The 23578-nt window shown below is 40.2% G+C and overlaps 3 protein-coding genes across 4 annotated transcripts; 2 read left to right on the forward strand and 1 right to left on the reverse strand.

Moving 5' to 3' along the window:
• The first annotated feature begins 2999 nt into the window (after positions 1 to 2999).
• LOC127782573 (sulfite exporter TauE/SafE family protein 3-like) lies at positions 3000 to 8456 on the forward strand. Its single transcript, XM_052309833.1, has 13 exons — positions 3000 to 3235; positions 3354 to 3571; positions 4458 to 4617; positions 5514 to 5714; positions 5802 to 5866; positions 6025 to 6052; positions 6126 to 6202; positions 6288 to 6374; positions 6537 to 6587; positions 7213 to 7434; positions 7596 to 7689; positions 7768 to 7908; positions 8000 to 8456. Exons 2-13 carry the CDS (start codon positions 3386 to 3388, stop codon positions 8083 to 8085), a joined length of 1398 nt encoding a protein of 465 aa, XP_052165793.1. The 5' UTR covers positions 3000 to 3235; positions 3354 to 3385; the 3' UTR covers positions 8086 to 8456.
• A 1620-nt stretch (positions 8457 to 10076) lies between these two features.
• LOC127781624 (proton pump-interactor BIP131) lies at positions 10077 to 16643 on the forward strand. 2 transcript variants are annotated; one of them, XM_052308609.1, is made up of 8 exons: positions 10077 to 10221; positions 13431 to 13807; positions 14039 to 14233; positions 14321 to 14500; positions 14600 to 14794; positions 15219 to 15317; positions 15409 to 15918; positions 16032 to 16643. In XM_052308609.1, the coding sequence occupies exons 2-8, from the start codon at positions 13451 to 13453 to the stop codon at positions 16368 to 16370; spliced, it is 1875 nt and encodes a 624-aa protein (XP_052164569.1). In that variant the 5' UTR covers positions 10077 to 10221; positions 13431 to 13450; the 3' UTR covers positions 16371 to 16643. The 2 variants fall into 2 exon arrangements, with proteins under 2 accessions (XP_052164569.1, XP_052164571.1); XM_052308611.1 differs by having other exon boundaries at positions 10093 to 10221; positions 13442 to 13807.
• A 181-nt stretch (positions 16644 to 16824) lies between these two features.
• On the reverse strand, positions 16825 to 22669 carry LOC127781623 (protein unc-13 homolog). Its single transcript, XM_052308608.1, has 5 exons — positions 22006 to 22669; positions 19777 to 20643; positions 19018 to 19461; positions 18355 to 18544; positions 16825 to 18281 (listed from the first exon to the last, which is right to left on the reverse strand). The coding sequence occupies exons 1-5, from the start codon at positions 22513 to 22515 to the stop codon at positions 17365 to 17367; spliced, it is 2928 nt and encodes a 975-aa protein (XP_052164568.1). The 5' UTR covers positions 22516 to 22669; the 3' UTR covers positions 16825 to 17364.
• Positions 22670 to 23578: the final 909 nt, after the last annotated feature.

The following is a 23578-nucleotide window of genomic DNA, read 5'->3' on the forward strand; positions in this document are numbered from 1 at the left end:
GGTTTAGGAACCCTATATGAACTTAACAAGGAAAGAAAAAAGAATGGCTCGATGGATCAAGATGATGCTTTAAGTTCAACACCTCCTGAGATTCGCATCAAAGGCCACGAAAGAAGAGATCAAGAACATACATTACATTTCACTCAAAAACAAAATCCAGAACATTCATCAAAGTTCATGTTTCAATCCAACACAAACCCATATGCCCTAGAACACGAACTCCAGCATATTTCCCTTTCCCCGAAAATCAAGAAAACCAAGCACAAAAGTGGGCACCGCCGTTTTCACCCACGAATCCTCGTAGCAGGGGAGTTCCCAATTGAAGGAGTAGTCCTCCTGTGGAGCCATCCAACCTCGCCATCCTCCTCGCTGTCGTGACTCAGGGGCTGCCATATCTGGCCCAAGAAAGGAAGACCTCACTGGACCTCCTTGTCGCCATCGTGTCAACCTCCCATCGACATCCAGTGGCCAGGAAGATCGAGAGGCGCCGGCCACCACGCAGGGTAGAGGGAGAGGTGTCGGCCATGGTAGGGAGAGGAGCGAAGGTAGAGATGGGAGAGAAGGAGCGACGGGAAAAAGAAGGGCGTGCAAGAGGATAAGAACACATGATGAGAAGTGTGACGGGATAAGAGCAAGGAATTTCTTTTCATTCTTGTACTCCAGGCCTAGCCATCGGCTCGGCTCCGTCATCAACTGTCGTTTGCCTTAAAATCGGACTTATATCCTAGATATTTGTGTGTGTGTTTTTATAAAAGGTATAAATATAATGGTTCCTTTTCTTAAAAAAAAGGTTGGCACTTATAATAAGTTATAGGTGCCAGTTTTTAATTTCTATATTCATACGAAGCATTAGAAGGACTGGAAAAGTCTTATATGTGTCGGTTTTAGATGAACCGACACATATGAGGCATCCCCTATTAAGGTTTATGTAGGAGTGTAATTATAATATACCTAGCATATAATTACAAATATAGCTACTCCCTTCGTTCTATATTATACTTTGACTTTTTTCTTTGTCAAATACATTTACATTTGACCAAGTTTATTGAAAGACTTGATATATATATATATAACATTAAATTAGTTTTATTAAATGTAAGATTAAATATATTTTCATAATATGTATGTTTTATGTTGAAAAGTTTGTTATATTTTTTTATAAATTTAGTCAAACTTAAAAAGTTTGACAAAAAGAAGTCAAAATGATTTATAATATAAAACAGGGGAGTACTGGAGTAGCATATAATATAGTGTAAGACAAACATTAAATAAAACTAGTGTAACTTAGCCGGTAGAAATACGTACTAGGAAACTTCAGGTTATTTCCTGGTGCGTGCACTATTTTTCGTTTTTTCCATATCACACGAATATCAGCGCATATCTGACGGTCAACACGAATCTCAGAGAAAATCAACTGTTAGGAAATGGGTAAGATATATATACCTCCATCAATTTTCTGTCAAAGGAAGCTTTTGCATTTATTAATACAAAAGATCCGTAATTATCATAATTAGTTCCCTTTCACTGATGTCAAACAGAGTGTAAAGTGATATATAGCGTGTCAATTCATCGCATTAGATCGTTGCAAAACAGTTCAAGCATACCTGGTCGAACACGATTCTGTAACTTCAAATTCCGTGGCCTAATCAACTAAACCACTCCTCCGGGCCGTCTTATTTATACGAAGATGCAGTTCACTTGACATATGTCTGATCAATCAACTTATTAAAAATATAATTTTTTATTTTATTTTATTTTATCATTAAAGGTATTTTAAACAAGACTGTATATTTTTCATGTTTACATAATTTTTTATTCCAAATGTTAATTATAGAGTTTAAAATATTGCATTGAGCATATTATTCTCGTGGATTATCTATTTGAGTACAAGGATAGATTAAATATTAGTATGAGAAATGAACTTAGAGAAAAAAAAAGAGCTTAAAACTGAGTGATTTAATCCCAGGCGCCACTGCCACTCCATCTAGCCGGGTCAATGCTGGCATGTCCTTTGTCCAGTCCAACACTGTCGCTATCTTCCCCTTCATCGCTTACCTCGTTTGATGCCCCCATTGCCTAACCATTATTTTCTTGACACTCTTGCCAGCATCTTCACCTACCAACCTCCTCCATTCCCTCAAATCGCCACCACCCACTGCTAGATCTTCGGTGCCCTAGTCTCCCTCTAAACCAGGAACTCACTTTTCTTGGCCATTCACGCAACCCCTGCTATCGAGCTTAACTGGTAGGAGTTCTTCTAAGTCATCGGAGATTGTTAGCAGATCAATTTATATTCTAATGTAGTTTAGCAAATCCTACCAACAAATATAAAAGAGTAATACTACATGTAGTAAAAATTTCTTACAAACTTCTCACCAACAAGAATTTCAACCATTTGATTGAGTCGACTGGAAGTTACATGAAGGCAAGATTCAACCACAATGTGACACATCAATGTTCCTAAAAAAGTTTGTAGAAACAATTCAAGTTTCCCATATATTTATCAAAAAAATATTTCCTAATGTAAATATATTACAATCTTAATATAATTACTCTATAACTTACATACAACTACAATTTAACATGCATGTAACTTTTACATAATTTTAAATCGTTAGATTTGTTTCAAGATTCATGCAAGAGAGTAAGGAAAAAAAATCACAACGTGTGCACACATTTGAGGGGATTCGGACCTACGACGTTCGTTTCACGAAAAAGGCATGCTATGGAGGGATTTATAAAATTTACACACAAATTACAGTATTATAATTATATAACGATTGTTTTATAACTACATCCGTCAGCGAGAAATTGTTTACATCCTCAATAATTTAGTACGCATATTGTTTCCCAATATGAAAAAAGGGCCTATCCAAACAAAGAAAATGGAAGTGAAGAAGTACAACTTTTCTATGTTTACAGGGTCTTTAGTGTAAAACTCCCCCCTTTCTAGTCTCTAAATTGATACTACTAGGATCTCCCTCTCCCTCCATTGGCAGTTTGCCAGTTGCCACAAGGATATCGTCGCTTCCGCTTCTCTCCCTCACCCACCGCCGCCGCCGCTCACCTCCATCCTCCTCGCATTCGCTGCCAACCTCGCCGCCCCGGCCGGCCTCCGACGATCACCGGCCGCCGTCGAAGCCCCCCGCCGCCTCCACAGTTTCCCATCCTTCCCTGCGGCGAACGCCAGCGTTGGTTTCCAAGAACTCTTCGCGCTATCTATCTATCTATCTTTGTAAGTTTATTGCGAGGCACAGATCAAAGAAGCAAACTCGCTGCCTTATTTCTCTGAGGCCTGGAAGAGCTCAAAGATTTAATTGCATCTTCCTTCTGTAATTGGATTTCGCGTGCAGGGGGGAGGGGCTAAATTAAAGAAGGGTATAAAATGGGGAGGAGATGGCACGCCCTCGCCGCCGTCGGCGTGGCCGCCTGCGCGGCCGCCGCAGTCGCCGCCGGCGACAGGGGGTTCACGTTCGCCGACGCGGTGGCGGCGCCGGAGGAGGTGGGCTACATGAGGAAAGTCGTCAACTTTCTGTGGAGCGGCGAGGCCTCTTATCACCACGTGTGGCCGGTAATACTACTACTACAAAGCACACTCTCTTCTGTTTCTGACAATTAATTAATCTTGGAGCTGTATTTTTTTTGTCCTTTTTTCCCGTGTTGGAACATGTTTTTTTTTATGTATATATTTTTAGTAAGTATCTTGTTTTTTTTTAGTTTTGTCATTTTTGGTGCAATCATCTAAAAAAAGAGTTTAAGAGTTCTGGTGGTGCTGATGTAGTATTTTGTTTGATTCACGGTTTAAAACTACGAATTACCTTTCTCTTTCTTTACTACTGGCTTTATATAGGATTCTCAGTTATTATCGGTTTATCCTAAAATTTGGTCAAAAACATGTCTAACTGAATGGAGTGTTCCTACCTTGAGTTTTTTCAGGGGAATAAATTTGCTGGCTTAATTGCTAAAGACTGCAGTTTTGTTTTGTGGAAGAACACTGCACTTATCTTTCGTGATGATCCTGTCAATAGTAGTTCATATACTGCTCTCCATTTTTTATAACATGTTGATTTTTTACAGCATATTTATAGGCTGTCGATTTTTTGTAGGATATTTCGAACATCTTTTATACTCCCTCTGTTTTATATTATAAGTCATTTGACTTTTTTATAGTCAAACTTCTTTAAATTTGACCAAGTTTATAGAAAAGCATAGCAGTTTTTTAAACACAAACCAAACATATTATAAAAATATATTCATTATTAAATTTAATGAAACTGATTTTATATTTTAGATGTTGCTAAATTTTTTTATAAATTTAGTCAAATTTCACAAAGTTTGACTAGAAAAAAAATCAAACGACTTATAATATGAAACAAAGGGAGTATATATATACCTCTCGTTTTTGTGTCAATATGCCGTTAATTTGTTGATTTAAATGAATCACTTTGTTTTTGCAGCCGATGGAATTTGGTTGGAAAATTGTTTTGGGAATATTAATTGGATTCTTTGGAGCAGCGTTTGGAAGTGTAGGAGGAGTAGGTGGCGGTGGGATTTTCGTGCCGATGCTGACCTTGATCATTGGTTTCGACGCGAAATCATCAACGGCGATATCAAAATGTGAGGGTTTAGTTCGTTTAACAGCATTTCATCTGTTCTTTCATGGATTATCTGAAAGAAGGAGCCTATTATGTTTGTCCTTTGCAGTCATTGTCAGCACTCAGCAGTGCAATCAATATCATCCTTATTGGTACCATTGAACCGTGCCTTTCAAAATAAAAGATAAGTACTGTTGCTTCAGAAAGAAAAAAAAAAAGATAACTGAAGCTTTGAAAAAACGAGAACCTTGTGTTCATGTTTACAATGAACCCATAATGATTAGTATTGTTTACAGTGGTGGACCGATAATGATTATTGTTTCTACACTATACAGAAGATCAGCTTAGTCTGTCCGACCCATGCATTACGAATCATGTTTCTATTTCATTTTTAGTGAATTCTATAATTTTCTTTGACCCACTTCCACATAATTTGGTTTTGAGACTTGTCTAACAGTCATCAATTGAACCATACATATGACATTCACAAAAAGGGGAAAAAAGGAAGCAAAGAACCGTACATAACTTGGAATATTCACCAAATTGCTGGTGATCTATTTTTTAGAATACTGGTCTACATCTGAAAATGGATGTTTAGAACTTTAAGTGTTTGAGAATAGTCAAATATCACTTCAAGAGATTGTTGTGCAATGTTACTGCACTGTTTCTAAAACTGTACTGTAAAGTGAGTTCAGTACTGTACTTTATACTTATTCACATAAACCATTTTTACAATTTGTAATGCAACAGGAGATATATCCAATGCAAACTTTATAAGAGCATAACAATTATGAAACTCTTAGCATCTAACATTTCAAAAAATAATGACACAGGGAAAGTAGAAAACAGTGACAGATATATGCGCGAAACGTTTGTTAGGTTCATGATCTGATTAAGCCATTATAAATTTTGGAACAGGTATGATAATGGGGGCAGCTGTGTCAACTGTCTACTACAACCTCAAGCTGAAGCACCCAACTTTGGATATGCCTGTTATTGACTATGATCTAGCCCTGCTTATCCAGCCGATGCTCATGCTAGGGATCAGCATCGGTGTTCTTTTCAATGTCATATTCCCTGATTGGCTCATCACAGTTCTATTGATCATCCTTTTCCTAGGTGCTCCCTTGTGTCCTGAAACAGCAAAAAATGGCTTAACCTATTGCCTTCTGTTGACTTCAGTTTAAATTTCCAATAAAATTGTAGGCACTTCAACTAAAGCTTTTCTGAAGGGTGTTGAGACGTGGAAGAAAGAGACAATACTCAAAAGGGTAATATTTCCTTCCCCTTGCAATCTTGCATCTATCAGCTTTCAACCAACATTCCAGAATTCAAGCTTGACAATCAAAGCATCATTAATATTCCTTTCCTTCATTAATATACTACTAATCTGCCAATATTGATCTTCTTGTGGTCCCACTCATTTTAGGAGGCAGCAAAGCGATTGGAGCAAATAGGTGAGTATGAAACAAAATTACTCAATTTTCATGAAATGTAGATATTGTTGCTCATATAGTCTTTATGTATCAGCTGAAGAACCGGAGTATAGTCCGCTGCCCACAGGGCCGAATGCCACAGCTGAGTCAAAAGCCCCATCAGATGAAGCAGTAAGAAAAAAAAATTATGATCTTTATATTCCCTGGCATTGGTTAGCAATCAGGACTTAAGAATATAACTTACCTGATACTGCAGGCATCCTTATGGCAAAATGTTTACTGGAAGGAGTTTGGACTTCTTGCCTTTGTTTGGATAGCATTCCTTGTGCTTCAGGTCACTAAGGTGTGCTCCTCAACTTAACATGAATGCCAGGAGCATATATTTATTTATTTTTATTTTGCAACTATAATGCGAAGGGATATATTGCATTCCAAGAAACAAAAATACTATAACATTGACAGTAACATCCAGTCAACCATCTTATATTATTTTTCTTTTTTGCAGAATTACATGCCTACTTGCTCCACGTGGTACTGGGTTTTGAACTTTCTCCAGGTATTGTACTGGGCTACTGGCTTACCTCGAATTTGAATAATAGATTCATAGCTTAGGTAGTTTTATGCAAATGTTGTACAGAGGCCTGGTTTAGTTCACAACTTTTTCTTCAAACTTCCAACTTTTCCATCACATTAAAACTTTCCTACACACACAAACTTCTAACTTTTCCGTCACATCGTTCCAGTTCCAATCAAACTTCCAATTTTGGCGTGAACTCAACACACCCAGAATAGAAGATATACTCCCTCCGTCCCATAATATAAGGGATTTTAGGTGGATGTGACATATCCTATTACAATGAATCTGGACAGACCCAAAATCTCTTATATTATGGGACGGAGGGAGTATATCACTTGATATTTAAGAGGCTTTTCATGCCATCAGGCTGTTAACTGCCTGGACACATCATCACTAATTGCTATAAATTAACCCTTTTATTTTGCAGAGGTTGTAATCCATCATAGTGGTCCATTCTTAGTTTTGTCTCAAATTGGTCATTGATTAGAACTGCATATGGCATCCCTGCTAGATTGTACATCTTACTTTTTTATACTGGCATGATCATATCCAATATAACCTAGCTAGTTAACTGTTACAGTGAATCTTTTCATGAGAAATGCAGATCCCGGTGTCAGTTGGGGTGACCATGTACGAAGGATTGGGCTTGATGCAGGGGAGGAGGGTCATATCATCAAAAGGAGATGAACAAACCAATCTAAAATTTCATCAGCTGCTGGTGTACTGCTTTTTTGGAATGATGGCTGGTGTTGTTGGCGGCCTGCTTGGTCTTGGTGGCGGCTTCATCATGGGGCCTCTGTTCTTGGAGCTTGGAATCCCTCCACAGGTAACTTTTGGGTTCTGAATCATGAATGCTTTTGTTCATATGCATTTCTGAATCATGAATGCTTTTTGTTTATATACATTATGCACTTGTTTCATACCTGTTGAATTTTGTCGGATTTTGTTGACGTTTGTTTTTCGCCTCCATAACTGAAACTATCACAGGTCTCAAGTGCCACAGCCACCTTTGCAATGATGTTCTCATCTTCCATGTCTGTTGTTGAATACTACCTCTTGGACCGGTTCCCTGTGCCATATGGTACTCTCTCTTCCCTGCACACACCTAAAACACAAATGTTGCCGTGCATTTGACATTTAATCTTTGAACCCTTTGCAGCTCTTTTCTTCACCGTTGTGGCCTTTTTTGCGGCGATTATTGGACAGCACATTGTAAGGAAGCTGATCAATTGGTTAGGGCGGGCATCACTCATTATCTTCATTCTGTCCTTCATGATCTTCATCAGCGCAATCTCACTAGGTACCATTTCCTCCCCCTTACTGCACTGTAATTAGTTCGGAAACCATGACTTTAACACAGTACCACTGATGCAACCATTTGTAATCTTTAGGTGGAGTCGGCATCTCCAACATGATTGGCAAGATTGCGCGACACGAGTACATGGGTTTCGACAACATCTGCAATTATGATGTATGAGACTTCAGGCTCACAAGGGAAATATATGTGCAGTTCAGTGAATAGAACATTGTGATGTGGATTTTTCAGATGTCAAATTGTAGCAAGTACAGATTGAAGCATAGGGGCATGCCGATCAATTTTTTTGCCTGTAATTTAAGTAATTATTATTGCCCGACAACTCTGGAGAGGCAAACTGCGAACACAAGCAGTCGATATTCTCTGAAGAGAATAGCAAGAGCAGATCATTTATTATTCTTTTTACTGGTTTCATTGTCATCGTTTTATATTTAAATGTTGTAAGAAAAAGCTAAACAGATTTGGAGCTCAGTGTTACTGTTATTTTTTTTTCCAGTGTTCAAATATCAAATACTTCTGCGGCTTGAAGATCATCCCAAATTTCTGTTGACGTTTTAAAATGTAATTTTTATACGTTTCCATGGAGCCAAAACTATCTTAAGTTGTTTATATTGTGAATATCCATGTCTTGCATTCTTGCTTTGGTCTTTAATATTATGAGATTGAGTAAAAATAATCTTAAGAAAGTAGTGCTTTGGCTTATGGCAAAATCCTTTTTCCAATATTTGAGAACGATTTATCAAAGTGCTAAACTGCATTATGTAAATTGATGCGGTTCTTTACCTGTCATACATGGTTACAGTATGATGCTTCCGCATTGCTGTTTACTCTTATTATTTATTCACCCTTTTCTTATCTCATATTCCTGCTCAATTTTGTCATATCCATACTCGTGTGTTTAAGTAGTTCTAGTCATCAGCCAGCAACTCTTTTAAAAGCTTATCACAGTTGATTTATACATGTATAATGCACCGTCTATACTCTCCCGTCCCAGAAAAAAAAAACAACTTCAATTACGAATTGAACATAGCTTATGTCTAAAAGTTGGCTTTTTCTTAACATAGGGAGTATGGCCATGTATCTATGCTACTCTTAAAGGATGTGTTCTTCTAAAGAGGTTGGAAACCCTTGCACCTCTAGTATGCAAACGGGAGCAATAAATTAGCTTATGCTTAATTAAGTATTACCTTAAAAAACTTAAAAAAGGATTAATATGTTTTTTTGAAAAACTTTCCCATAGAAATTTATTGTGAAAAATACACCAATAGCAATTTGGGAAGCGTACGCGAGAAAAATGAGAATTTAGAAGTTGGGAAAGGGGGAGAAAAGAACACACCCTAGTGACCATGGAATTAGTCGACTCTTCAACTATATGTGCAATCTGATTCGTATCCCTCAACTACGATGCTAGATATCCTGACCTAATTATTAAAACCGATGAAAAATGGCTCACTCGGTGGTTTTCTCTGACGTGGCTTGTTGACCTGGTATGACTTGTTCAGTTAGTATGTGGAGCCCGTATGTTAGCATCTCACGCTATTACTTCTCTATTCCTTTCTCCCCTCTCCTTTCGAACTCACGGGCACACAACAATGATTGTCGATTGCGCCTCTTCTTGTCGGGACCCTCGGAGAAGGAGGCAATGATCGGTGCCAAAGTTCATAAGGGGAGGCGAGCTATTCAACCGAGACAGGGCAGGTCGCGATTTTTTTTTCATTTTTAATTTTTTTTAACATTTACAAAAATATTATACCGGCGAAAACATTTACAGAAAATCGCATGTGGTGAAAATTCCATTTCACCCCCTTGCCGCCCTTGCAGAGGACGACCAAGGGCCTCAGCGCAAAATGCGTACATGGCGCCGTGTGCTACGTCACCTCGCCGCCCTCCACTTGGGCGACAGGGTCTATTTCTGTAAATATTTTTGCCGGTATAATATTTCGGTAAATATTAAAAAAATAAAAATGAAAAACAAAATTGGCAGGTCGCCGCCATCGGCCACAGAGGGAGGCGGCGAGTCATCAAGCTGGGCCGGGGCCCGTCGCCTGTTGGGCTCGAGGAGATGCGACGACCTCAGCGGCGGCCCAAGATAGAGGAGTCAATAACATATGGGCCACCAGCCCAGCCCAGCCCATCCAGCGTGAATCGGCTGGCTTCGCTTCTCTCTGACTTGTTGCTCCCTTCCCGAACTTCACCATTCTCGATCTCCATCTCCTCCTCACTCTGCTCGACGCCGGCGCCCAGCACCAGCAGCCTCCGCTCTCCATCTCCGCCGCCGCCGCCCTCCTCCCGCCGCCGGTGAGCACCCGCACGCACATCCTCTCACCTCTCTCTCTCTCTCTTTCTAGACCTACAACTTGGTTTCTTTGACTTAGTCTTAGCTTCTCTTTTAGATCTGGAACTTTCTCTCTCTTTGCCACACGCATCAGTTCTTTTGTTTCCACAGAAAAGGGAAAGGGAAAATTTTTGGGGGCTCAGCTCAGCCACCGCTGGATCGCGGCGCCTTGGCTTAATTCTTGTGAGGGATATTTTTGCCTTTGTATCCCTCTCCGTGTTCATGTTTTTTTTTCTTACTATACAGTTAACAACTCGGGGGATTTAGATGCATAATTTATTTTTTTTATTATATGGTTTTTGTTGTACTAGTGGATGAGCTTGTGGAGGTTGGAGCCTTGAAAGGCGATGATTTGGGATTGGAGATGATGGGTTTTAGCAGCTAGATAGTTTGGTTAGCTTTGACTCGATAATCTCTGCTGCGTTGTCCGGTAATTGCGATTGTATTCCACCCAGGTTCAGGTTCAGGTTCCGAATTACACAACATCTGGTAGGTGGAATGGATATGCTGAAGGACCTACGGTTTGGATGGTCAAGTATATATAGAGTTAGCAATGCCATTTCGGGAAAAAGAATCTAGGTTTTTTTGTCACTCAATTGATGGCCTCGCGTGCCAATTTGAGGCAATGTCATTTTGGGAAAAATCTAGGATTTTTTTCACCCAATCTAGGAAAAAAAATCTAGCAATGTCAATTTGAGGCACATCGTGGGACATGTTACTTGATGCCACGCTGATCTAGGCCCACGCATCAGTGAGACATCAAGTGGGGAATCCTGAATTGTCAATCTTTGGAGTGGTAAATCCTACAGTTTCCCTAGTATCTCTTAACCAGTAATAATGCAACTGCGATGAACATACCATGTCCATGCTTCATCCAGAAAGAGCTGCAATTTGGCACTCTTTTGACACGCACATTGTATATGGCCAAACAATCCCATAAAAGGAAACATGTACATAGCAGTAAGTTGATGCCACCCAGGATGAGCGTATGATCACATCAGCCTGCGCATAAAGGAGCTGTATGGTGCCTCGGTGTCTCCTCCCGAGACGTGCCACAACACCGACCTGTCACTCTGCAGTCTGTGCCAGGCTGCCAGCAATGTTGTATGCACACCATTTTCCTTCCTCTCTGACCTTGAGAAAGGAAATCGGTGGAAGAATTAAAGCAGCAGCAGCAGCAGCAGCCATGAGGAGATATCAATAAATAACAAGGGAAGAAAACTTCCATAAATACACATCTACCTGTCCCATTTAATTCAATTTGGAATTCATCCATATTGCTGGTGAGATAGTGTTGTGCAGCATCACCAGTATTAGATCATGCTGTCTTGCTTCGTTTTCTCTGGTGATGTGTCCTTTTTTCTTTTTCCTGATTTTTGCTATTCATTTGGCATGTTGTGTGCATTTTAGGTATGTTCAACACTAATTGGTTGATGCTAAGGGTGTTATGAACTTACGGATCGTGAATTACATATCTGGGTAGATTGTTTGTGTGATTGCAACTATGCAGTTGTTAGGTGTAGGTCAGTGTTTAGGGGCCTAAGGTTGATGCACCTGTGGCTAAGCGTTAGGCTTGGAATTAGGATTGTGTGCTCATGGTAGGTTAAATGAATTGAAACAGAATCTTAGTTGCTTTTCTGTAGTCTGGACAATCATGTCCAACTTGGTGAGAAGTGTGTTATGGCATTATTTCTTTCACTTGCATCTTTTGAGGGGCCTCTAATTATTATGCATCTTCCACCGCCTCATTTTCATGTGGTACTTTTTGATTTTTGGTTAGTGATGGTCTGCCTGATGTGATGTAGAACTAGAAAGCAGTAGTTCAAGTAAGGATTAGTACAGCCCAGAAGTTGCATTATTGCAGCTAATTAACATGCTGTTATCTTTTGCATTGTTATTCTTGTTTCTGGATTGGCCATCCAAATATGACCAGAAAGTAAAGTCAATTAGGTGGATGACATTGACAACTGAAAACACACAGGGGCCAAAGAAGGGAAGACAACAACTTGGCCCTGAACTAGATCTGAACACAAGTAGAATTCAGGGGTGTTGTATACTTTCTTGTGTACTCGTTCCCATTCCAAACTAACCACAGATACTACTCGCGTTGCATACGTGAAGCCTCCTGCGTTTACCTGTACCAACTTGCCAATGGTATCTGAAGTATATGAACTATGAACTGAACCAATTATTGGTCTGCCTCTGGGCCACCATTCTCGAAGATAAGATTCGGTTGCACTGTCATGTGGTATTTTTCTCCAATATTACCAAAAGTAATTCACTTGTAAATGCTTCATCCAAATCCAAGCAGATATATTTCTGTTCTATGTTTTGGTGAGGTGAGCCACCACTAGATCAGCATCTTCGCTTACGTGGTGACCAATATTATCTTTTTATGCCTTCTTTTATTGTTCCTTTTCCCCTGATCTATGCTATCTGTGCGAGATCAGTATGATTTGTGTATTAGCAGTGTTCAATTTTGAAAATAATTGTTAAGCCCGTAATATTGGGTGGATTATTGCTCTAATCTGGCAATTGATTTAGTGATTAGATGGCACTGTTGTTTGCTTGGGGATCTCTTCAATTGTAGCTTGGTATTTGAAATGGATCAGGGATTCAGTCCAAATGGATCAGCGACTCAGTCCAAAGGGCCTAGGCTTTGGATGGTGATGTCTACAGACTACACGAACATTTCCTCCTTTCAGGGTTCATATAACAGTTTGCTTTGGGCTTTGATGCACTATTGCACTCTTAACTTAATTGTAACACTTAGGCCAATATGACAGTGGCATAGAACAAAGCAATTTGGGTGCTTCCTTGGTATCTTCAAAACTGGAATTTCTTGAAACTTAATTTTGTATCCATCCTCAGTTGTGTGTTCATTAATTTGGATGGGGGATACACGTTCAATAAACCAAAAATTTGATGCAAGTAAAAATATGCATGGTACCCTTACTTTGTCTGCAGATGAGCTCACTAATGGTTTGTGCCTTTGATAACTACCTTGTGTTTATCACCACCTAATTTTAGCTAGTAGTTACTCTTAGCATTTTACCATCTGGTACTCCTTGAGTATCAACACTTTCTGTGCACTCAATTCTGTCAACTCTCTGAAGTAAAAATGTTGGTAATGCTCATGCAACTGTATTGTCTATTGACTGCACTCTTGTAGCTATTTTTCAGGATCAAGAAATGGAGGCCACTGGTGCTGAAGCTACATTGTCACAGGTTACAGCAGTTGATGGAGAAGATAACCTTTTCCAAGATAAGGAAAGTAGGGCTACTGCCAAGGAGCGTGGGGAGGCAGCTGTTTTTGGTTTGGAAAACAGTGTTACTGCAAATGGAGCCACAAGTGCTGCTGATCTTGCACCCCCAAAAGATGTTGTGGATGAGTGGCCTGAACCTAAGCAAACTCACACGTTCTTCTTTGTTAGAATCCGTTCATATGAGGATCCTAGCCTGAAGGCAAAACTTGAGCAAGCTGACAAGGAGTGCCAGAAGAAGATTCAAGCTCGGTCCCATATTTTTGAGGCTTTGAGGACCAAGAGGGTATGCTTTCTGAGTCCTTACGTCACAGAATAAAATAAACCTTTTTGCCATTCTTAATTCTAACTAGGAGTGCCATACAATTGAATATCTAGTTTAAACTTGTTGATTTTATTGTCCAGTGTTGAGAAGATATTTCTCATAATAGCTGATAAAATTGCTAGGGGAAACTGAAAAACAAATTTCCTTTGAGAATGGGTATCTAAATTAGGTAACTTCATTCTTTTTCTGCAGAGTGAACGATCCAATATTATATCAGAGCTGAAGCCATTGGCTGCAGAGAATAAACAATATAATGAAGTTGTGAGTGGAAAATTGAAGGAAATAGAACCTCTTCAAAAGAGTTTAGGAAAGTTTCGTAGTGAAAATAATGCTATGCGCGCACAAGGCGCAGGTTTATGCTCATCAATTGAAGAGCTTGATCAGTTGGTAAGCTTAAAAGTTGGAATGCCTCATTCTACAACTTTTGCAGTATTTGACTTCGTCTGTCTCATTTTCTGCTTTACTACCCTGTAGATCAAGAGCTTGAATGACCGAATTTCTCATGAAAGCATATCCTTAGATGAGGAAAAGAGGTTGGTCAAAGAAATAAAGCAACTTAATGGAACCAGGTCAAAGGTTATTGAGAATGCTGCTAAGAGAGCTAAAATGCAAGATACAGTTGTTGAGAGAGGCACAATACATGATCAGGTCAAAGTAAGTATGTCCAAATATAACCTTGTGTTTATAGCTTCATGTTCTACTGGAAACTGAAAGCTCAGTAATGGTTCCATTTGATTTTAACTATTGTGTCAGCAAATTGGGGTGGGCATTGATGAAGTTAAAAGGGATAGGCAAGCTGTAAGAGACAAGATTAAGGTTCTTGAAGATCAAATCCACGCTGTTGATGGTGAGATTGCTGCACTTCAAGATGACCTCACTTCAGCTACTGCTAGAAAAGATAAAGCATTTGAAGCTCTAAATGAATTGAGAAAAACACGTGATCTTAATGTAAGTAACTGACATCTCTATTGTGTGGACTGTTATCTACAATTCATTTTTTTTCTCCATGCAGTGGGAACACATCTGTGCTAAATTGCATGTGTCCATAGTAAATTTCTCAAAATATGCATCACGTGTATATCAGACTATCGTTGAACTGTAATGTAAAACCAATTTTTTGTTTGACAGGGTTATATAATCTGATTCTAGCAATTAGTTGGTGTAAATATGACTGTTCTTGAACATTGTTCAGGATATAGCTTTTGCTAGTTGATCCGCTTAATTCTTGCTGAAAAAACATAAGAGTCATATTTTAACTGCTTTTCACTTTATTTTATCTTCTGTGTCTATATTTGTAAATTATTTGCTATTATTTTAATTACAAGAGCATGGGACTTTTGTTGATAGTATCTGCTGAATTTTTCTGATTCAGAATACATCCTTCCATCAATACCGCACAATCTCAAACAGTGTTAGAGACCTTTCAGCAAGGGGTGAAGTAGAAGCGGTGCAGCAGCTCTGCCAGAATGAGGTTTGCCTGCAATATAACTTACTCTTGTTTCCTTTTGAATCTTGGCCTGTTCCCGACCTTCCATGGCAAAATGATTGTTTCTCTTACATAGGTTGAGAAGTTCATGGCACAATGGTGCAGCAGCAAGTCCTTTAGAGAGGATTATGAGAAGAGGATACTCGTTTCCCTCAACAGCAGACAGCTGAGTCGAGATGGACGAATGAGGAATCCTGATGAGAAGCCTATCGTTCTCGAAACACAAGTGGCACCACCTGCTGAACAGGAGCCTGCTCCACTGAAAAAGCCGGCGAAGCAGGCGAAGGAGGCTCCTGCTCCACGTGCAGATGTTACTCCAAAGGATGAGATTCGTGCCAAAGCACCTGCCAAAGCTGCAAAGGCAAAACAACCCCTTGATATTGATGATACTCCAGATGTCCATGATGATGAGCCCCCAAAGGAGAAGACAAAACCTAAAGTAGATGAAGCAAAATTGAAAGAGATGAAGAGACAGGAAGAGATAGAAAAGAACAAGCTGGCACTGGAAAGGAAGAAGAAGCAGGCTGAGAAACAAGCAATGAAAGCGGCCGCTCGAGCAGAAAAAGAAGCTGAGAAGAAGCTTAAGGTAGATACGTTATATGCTTATCTGTGACTATTTTCCTGTCTCTATATGCAATCTTAGCCTCATCTCTGTTACAGTTCTATATTGTCAGTCATTCATGCAATTAACTGTTTCAGGAGAAGGAGAAGAAGGCCCGGAAGAGGAGTGCAACAGCTGGAGGTGCCGAGTCCGAGGAGGCAGCTGAATCCGATGCCAAGTCTGATGAAGCAGCGGAGCCCGAAGCCCAGGAGGAAGAGCCAGCAGCTCCTGTCACAATTAAAAAGAATGCCCGGCACAGAAGTACGGTGACGAAAACGAAGACCCCTCTTCCGAAGGCGATCCTGAAGAGGAAGAAATCTCAGGCTTTCTGGTCATGGGGTGCACCCATGGCAGCATTGGCAGCTGCGCTCGTGGCCCTTCTTGGAGCCCTGGTCTACTACCAGTACTACTACCTTCCAGCTAGCACCAGCAACTGATGAACATGTCACAAGTGCTCTGGCTGTGATACAAGTGCCTGCCTGATCAATTTTTTGCATATGACTAGAGGCATATGATCTCTGAATGAGGATCCCCTACATGGTTCCTGTTCTTGTAGTTCCTTTACTAAGTGAATTCTAGAGAAGGATTATACCGTTATAATTTTGGCTGGAGAATGGTTTTCGCTTTACTATACTGTATGTTGGGTATCTGTTGTAGATGGATGGACGGCTTGCCGTATGAAATAAACAAATAATGCTTTTGTTGATACATATGTATGTTTCGGCTGATGAATTCATAGCTCGCTTTGATTGGATTCTGCCGCGGCGAGTTGCACATGTCACATGAAATTATGAGAAACCTCCCTTTTCTTTACTAGAAGATAGCCTATTTAATGGTCTACTATGGTTGGTTCATAATCCAAATTACATGACAAAAAAATTGATTACATTTAAAGCACACAAATCACAGTGATCTCAAATATCACATGCAGTATATATTAGTATTATCAGTAAATTGTTATAGGCCCTCGTGTGCCCTTTTTTTTTTTTTCTATAGTCAATTTGTACAAAACAAGTGTAAGCACTCGTGTATGTGTAGAATTTAAGCGTATCTATAGCTTATTCACAGATTTGAGTGTGTACTTTTAAAAAAAAACCCTTCAATTCTAAAAAGAATAGAGCGACAGAAAAACAAGCCCACGCGTGCACAAACAACTCTCCAGACGAAACAGGAATCATCGGATCCAGCAGTAAAACTCACAAGTCGTAACCTTTGCATCTTTAGACCAGCGTGGACTTGACACTTCAAAAATGAGATCCTCTGTCTGCATCCATGGAGCCTGCCACATGTTGAAGGCACAACTCTCCCGGAGCATGTTGCTGTTGGTATCCTTCAAATGTATAAGCATCATAACCCTACTCAATCCAACATATCTTTTGCAAGCACCAAATATATACATGAAAGGATCAAAGCTTCCAAACTGCTGACAAATCAAAGTTTCTTTGGTAGATTGTATGCTTTCTTGAGGAACTTTGTAGCCGCCTCATCATTTCGGTAGCACAAAACTCGCAAAATTGTGTTCGGGTTGCTTGGGCTCCAGTGGGCGGGTACTGGAGGCATTGGGAACCCAGATTTGGCTGTAGATCCACAAGATTCAGAGATTGCTTGCTTGAACCGCTCAATAAGCGTTCCTGTGTCTGTTCGTAGGAGTGGCAGAATGTTCTTCACCTCTGAGGACGCCTTGTCGACTATTTCCTCTGGCAGGCCACGGCCATTGGCTATATACAAGCTCCGGAGGGCTCTGAAATCATTCTCAATCATCTGAGAGTCCTGAAGGGTGAAAGCACGGGTAGGTCCACCAGCCAGAAGCACCAACAGGAATCCATCGAAGGAACCTTTCATCAATGATGTTATAACACGGTTCCACACACCATTATGCAGTATGCCAGATACCATCCTAAGGATAGGATCAAGCTCTCTCAACAAAGGCTCCACCCTGTTTGATGCAGTATCACCAGCATACAGTGAATCCAAAAGGACATGGCTCAAATCATTGTATATCACCTTGTATGCAAATGTCTCACAGAGCTGTCGGATGCCTTCTTGGCAGGCTGACTGAGAGAGCTTAAAGTGGATATTCAGCTCATCTGTGCTACGGTCAATTGATTCAACATTTCGGAAGTATGTTTTAATCTTCTTCTCCAAGCTCTCCAACTCAGATTGGACATGATAGAGTGTATTAATTCGAACGCAGAGTTCAGGGATAACTGACGCACCATTTGTGGTTGATCCAACTTGTGATCCACGCTTCATAAGTACCTGTGGCTTCTCCTTTTTCTTGAATAATTTGGATCCAACATCACATCTTGTTAAATGAGGTAGTTGGGGAATAAGAGTACTCTGGGTTCCTGTGAATCAACACAACGAGAATTCACCATTGGTATATTGTACGTGAAAAAATGTGTTCTCCTTAATACGTACCACAGCCAGCTTTTGATTTAGAGACATAATACTGAATATTTCTGTCCAGTCCGGTTGCTAGATCAGAATGAAGAGTGGAGTGCATAGTTAAGGGAAACTGAAAAAACGCCTGTAATGTGTCATCAATTATCTGCATCATCTTCATCGAGGAAGGAGCAAAGTTCTCTCCATTAGCCTTTGGATTCCAAGTCTGCACAGTAGTTCACCAACTTAGTGGAATGTTCTATTTTGAAGTAAGACTACAAAACCATTGCACAAAATACTGTGATAGAGTGCTTGGGATTTAACTGATATCAGCTTTCTAACAGATTTGAGAATGGGTGAAAATCTAATTGCTTTTCGGATATTAGTGCCTCAATCTAAAAATGAAGATACCAAAACTTCTGGGTGAAATAAATCACATGGTTGGATTTTGTTATCAGTCATGGTGATAATTGATACACCAAATCAGCATGATGAAACATGCAATATTTACCATGGAAAATGCATTTTATATCTTTCATCAACGGAAAATGTAGTAGCCATTATGGCTGATGATGAAGCAGTGTGGAAGGCTACCATATAGTATTCAATAATGGATAACACTATAAAAGGATTAAAAAGTACTAAATTATAGTAATCGTTACTGCTGCACTTAAAAGGTTGGGCATGTGTAAAGTTCACCTCATGCTGCAAAATTTTGTCAATCCATCCTTTTAGTCTGTCCACGCGTTCTTTTACCCATGCTTTCACCAGGTTTGCCATTACATTTTCAGCTTCATATGGTAGCATTTCTCTGATAAATAATTTGCCATCATCATCAATATTCACAGAATCTTCGACAGCAATATTAACCAGATCCTTCTCTAACTTGTCAGCTGCCTTAAGCACTTGAGCTGCATCTGGTGTCAGATCTGTTAGCCCAGCTATAAATTGCTTTATCTCATTCCCAAAACAAGAATGAAGGGTTGCAACTGCAACACTTGTAGCAAGTGGGTGCCATTTCTTGAGTATTGGACTGTAAACAGTTTTTTCCTTGGTAGCAAGGTCACCAATTGCCTTTGCAAGGATTGACAAAACTGGCACAGGGTGCCTTGATGACCGCTTTGAATCAGCCTCTTCCATTTTCTGAACAAATAAGTACAAACAAAAGACAAGAATAACTCTTATAAGCATTTGTACAAGCGGCAAACAGTCAGTATTAAGATCTTGTGTTTCATAGAACTTTAAAAGAACCACAACTAAGCATGTGCATTAAAAAAATCAGGCAATTATTTAACAGTGTTTCATGTGCAAGTTTCTGGCATGTTGACGCAAGTTACATTCATTGTGTGTGAGGGAAAATAGCGACAATAACTGAATAAAAGCAAAACTGCAGTAACTTTGCACCATTCCTCCTTAATGGAAACCACCAATCTTGACAGATTCCTAACTGGAACTTACTTGAGCAAAAGCAGTACGGAGTGAGGACCTTATATAGGTTTCTATCTTGCTGTGTACTACTACGTCAGTCTCTTGCTTCCTTTTCCGGTGGTATTCATGAGATATATCTTCGGCAAGAATCTTTGCAGTTGAGACACCTATTGAGACAATACCTTGCATTGAATCAATATTACTAGCACTGAATGTTTCATGGTAAGCAAGCAATCTTTTCTCTGTCCAACCCATTATTGAGTTTATAGTGGAGATTAAAACATCACAGTAATCTGGATCTTTTGTAGTTTTTGCATCTTTTACAACTTCAGTCAATTGAATTCCTGCACCAGACAGCAACTCGATATCTGCTTGGCCTGACATGACAAAATGGTTAAACAGTGCCCACGCAAAGCAGAGATTGTGAAACATTTGATTAATTCCGAGAATAGGCCAAGTCTTCATCAACATCTCCACCACTTCATCAATCTCATCAACCACAGCACCATCCTCACTATCAAAGCAAGCTTCTATCAGCATTTGGTAGATATGGAGATTCAAAGGAAAGCCATCGGCCCAGTGGAATTCATCAAAAGTTTCAATAAGGGATCTGCCAGCAAGCGCCCTGGCAGCACTGCACAGCTCCACCAAGAGTTTGGAGTTCTTCTCAGTTTCAACTGGTTTATCATAAGCTCCATGTATTACTTGGCGCAGTCGTAGTGCAGAAATGTCTGATTTTTTTAAGGGAACAACTGGGTGGAACAGTAAACCAGCCTCTAGAAGCTTCAGGTACCTCAACTGCCAGGCCTCGTACTCATGCGGATCAAGGAAATCTGATGCTTTAAACTGCTGCAGGAACTCCAAGGGCAAAACCAAAGATTCTGCATGTTTACCAAGCTGTTTCATGGATTAAAAAAAGGATCAAATTAAACCTAAAGTGGAAATTTTCATTTATAAATAAAATAGATGGTTGTCAAAAGTTTTGTATGAACAAGGCAGTGCTATGGCTACCAATAGCTGTACACATTAATACTGATATAAATGTAATAAAAAAAACTCGACCCTAAAGGAGGGACGTTCCAAAGCCGTTTCGCTAAGGTCGAGAAAAGGCCCAGCCAGCTCATACCCGCATGAGGATCCGTAGCCCGAAGGCTGGTTCTAACTCACATATTTTGGGGAGTACACAGCAAGAGGCCTTTTTTTTGTGAGAGCGAGGGTTCGAGCCCTGGCCGGTGGCCTTACATCAGAGGACGACACCGCCGCGCTATGAGCACGTTCTCGATATAAATGTAATTCACTCCCCTATATAGAATATTTGTGGCATACCAATTTCAGAACAGACAAAAACATACCTAAAAATTTCCTATCATTTAAAAAGTAAAGAAGCATTTCACATTTGGCAGGTAGACATTGATCTGAAGTTCACAACAGAACAAAAACACAAGTTACAGAAGAAATGTATAAGAACCATCAGGAACAAAGCTCGGTGCCTAAATTTAAAGCCGTCACCACAGGTTTTGCACATATCAAGTAAAACATCATCGCCCAATTTTAGGTATTAGAGTATTGCCTTAGGATCCTACAAAAGCACTACGGACAAAAGGATGCATGCCAACAGAAGGTAAAAAAACATAAGAATGTTCATATTGATTGCATTAGAGAAAATGCACCAGAACAGACAGACACAATAATTGAAGTGATTTACCTTATATACATGACTGAGACCCCATATAAATATGAAAACTCATCAGTACTTCATTCCACACATAACTGGCGCATAGAAAAACCCATACTAAAGCAATATAGAACATTATAATTGTATAAAGTAAACATTAAAGTACAGAGTGCAATCTAGTACCAAACAATTAGTACAAAGGACACACATACTAATCTACTAAGCAAGCAGCAATCATGGCAACATCAGTACACACTAATCCATGCAACCGCACTGTAAAAAAAACCCGCATGATATCAGCATAGAACAAACATACTTAGAAAAAATCGCTCCCTCCCGTGATAAAATATGAATGTTCGCAACATGTCAACTGCAACATCAACCATAAACTAATCTGTAAACCAAGAAAACTGAAGTCCCATCCCCACTGGTCAGTCAAAGTCTGGAACTAACACGAACACAAACTGAGATCCAGTACAGTGCAACCCCACCGACACTGCAATGGCCACCGAAACAAGCAACCTAAAGAAAAAGGTAAAATAAACGATGCTACATTTCAACAAACAGGTGACGGATATGCCCACCTGGCCGGCGGCGATGCGCAGCAGCGCGCGGCGGATCCTCGCGTCGGCCTGCTCCGTCACCCCGAGCTGCACCCGCACCAGCTCCGCCACCGTCGCCGGCCGCCGCGCCCCGCGCCGCTTGGAGGACGACGACGCCGAGGACCTCCTCAGCCCGAGCGCCTTCTTCACCTTGCTGCTGCTCGCCGCCGCCGACGACGCCAGCGAGCGGTTGATGGAGGACGACAATGAGGGGGCGGGTGCGGCGGCGGAGGCGGCGGAGGCTGCGGACTGCGGGATGTAGGTGAGGGGCTTGGCGCCGGTGGCGCGGGAGGCGGCGACGAGGACCTCGTAGGCGGTGGCGCGGAGTTCCGCGGCGGAGAGGGGCACCCCGAGGTCGGGAAACGGGGAAGGGAGCGGCGGCGTGCGCGACGAGGCGGCGGTGGTGGCGGCGGAGGCGGAGGCGTCGGCGCCGGCGGCGAGGTCACTGCTAGAGCGGGACGAGGAGGTGGAGTCGCGGAAGAAGCGCGCCATGATGGCGGCGGTTTTTTTTTTCTCCTTTTTCGGTGGGAATTTTTCTCTTTTTTGGTTTCGTTTTTTGATCTCCGTTTGATCGGTTTTTTGTGTGGGTTTTGATCGGTTTGTGGTTTTGGGATCTTGGAAGAGGGAGCGAGGAGTTTTTGCGTTGCTGGAGTTTTTGCGTTGCTGGAGTTTTTGCTGTCTGCACTGCACTTATTAGTTGTACACCAAACAAATTGTCTTCAATTTTTTTATTAGATATTCAGAGGGGGCAAATCTTCATTTTTTTAGATGGCTTGGCTTACAATGACACTGTACCTGTCACTTGACCAAGCACCTAATCCTCAGCCTTGGAAACAAATTTAATATTTCTCAAAAAGGAGAGAACAAAATGTAGCATGAGAGCAAACTCCAAGCAGTACGAATTTCGAGAAATTGGTTTGAGGACTTAGTCACACAAGTCACATCATAAAATTTGTCCAACTATATTTTTTTATATTTATATTTATTTTTTAAAATATTTATAAAAATAAATTACCGTTTTAAAGTTTTGCAAAAATATACTCCTCCCACCCTCTATTAGGGCAATTTTAGAAAATTGCCCTAATAGAGGGCGAGAATGACCTAAATGTAAAATTTTCTGCAACACATAACACGTAGTATTTGTATAATTTGTAAAATTCTCATATGATGTCAGATGAAGTTAAAGTTTATACGAAAGTTGTAGAGCTCGACGATATTTACAACTTTGTAGTTGAAAACTTTTCCATTAAAATAATTTATGGGTCCTAATATTTATATTTATATTTGTATTTAGCCCTCTCCCGTGTGTTTTCACTAATATGAAAACTAATATTGATTATTTGGTACTCTAAATAGTTTTAAATTAATGAGTGGCCAAGTACAAAATTATAGATCTCGTCGAGCTCTATAACTTTGATATAGGGCTTGACTCCATCTGAGGTCGTTTAAAATATAGATCTGAGAATTTGTAAAAATAAATCTAAGACATTTTAAAGAATATTTGGACCCATAAATTATTTTAATGCAAAAATTATCAACTGCAAAGTTGTATATC

Source organism: Oryza glaberrima, chromosome 8 (genome assembly GCF_000147395.1).
Source record: "Oryza glaberrima chromosome 8, OglaRS2, whole genome shotgun sequence".
NCBI lineage: Eukaryota > Viridiplantae > Streptophyta > Magnoliopsida > Poales > Poaceae > Oryza > Oryza glaberrima.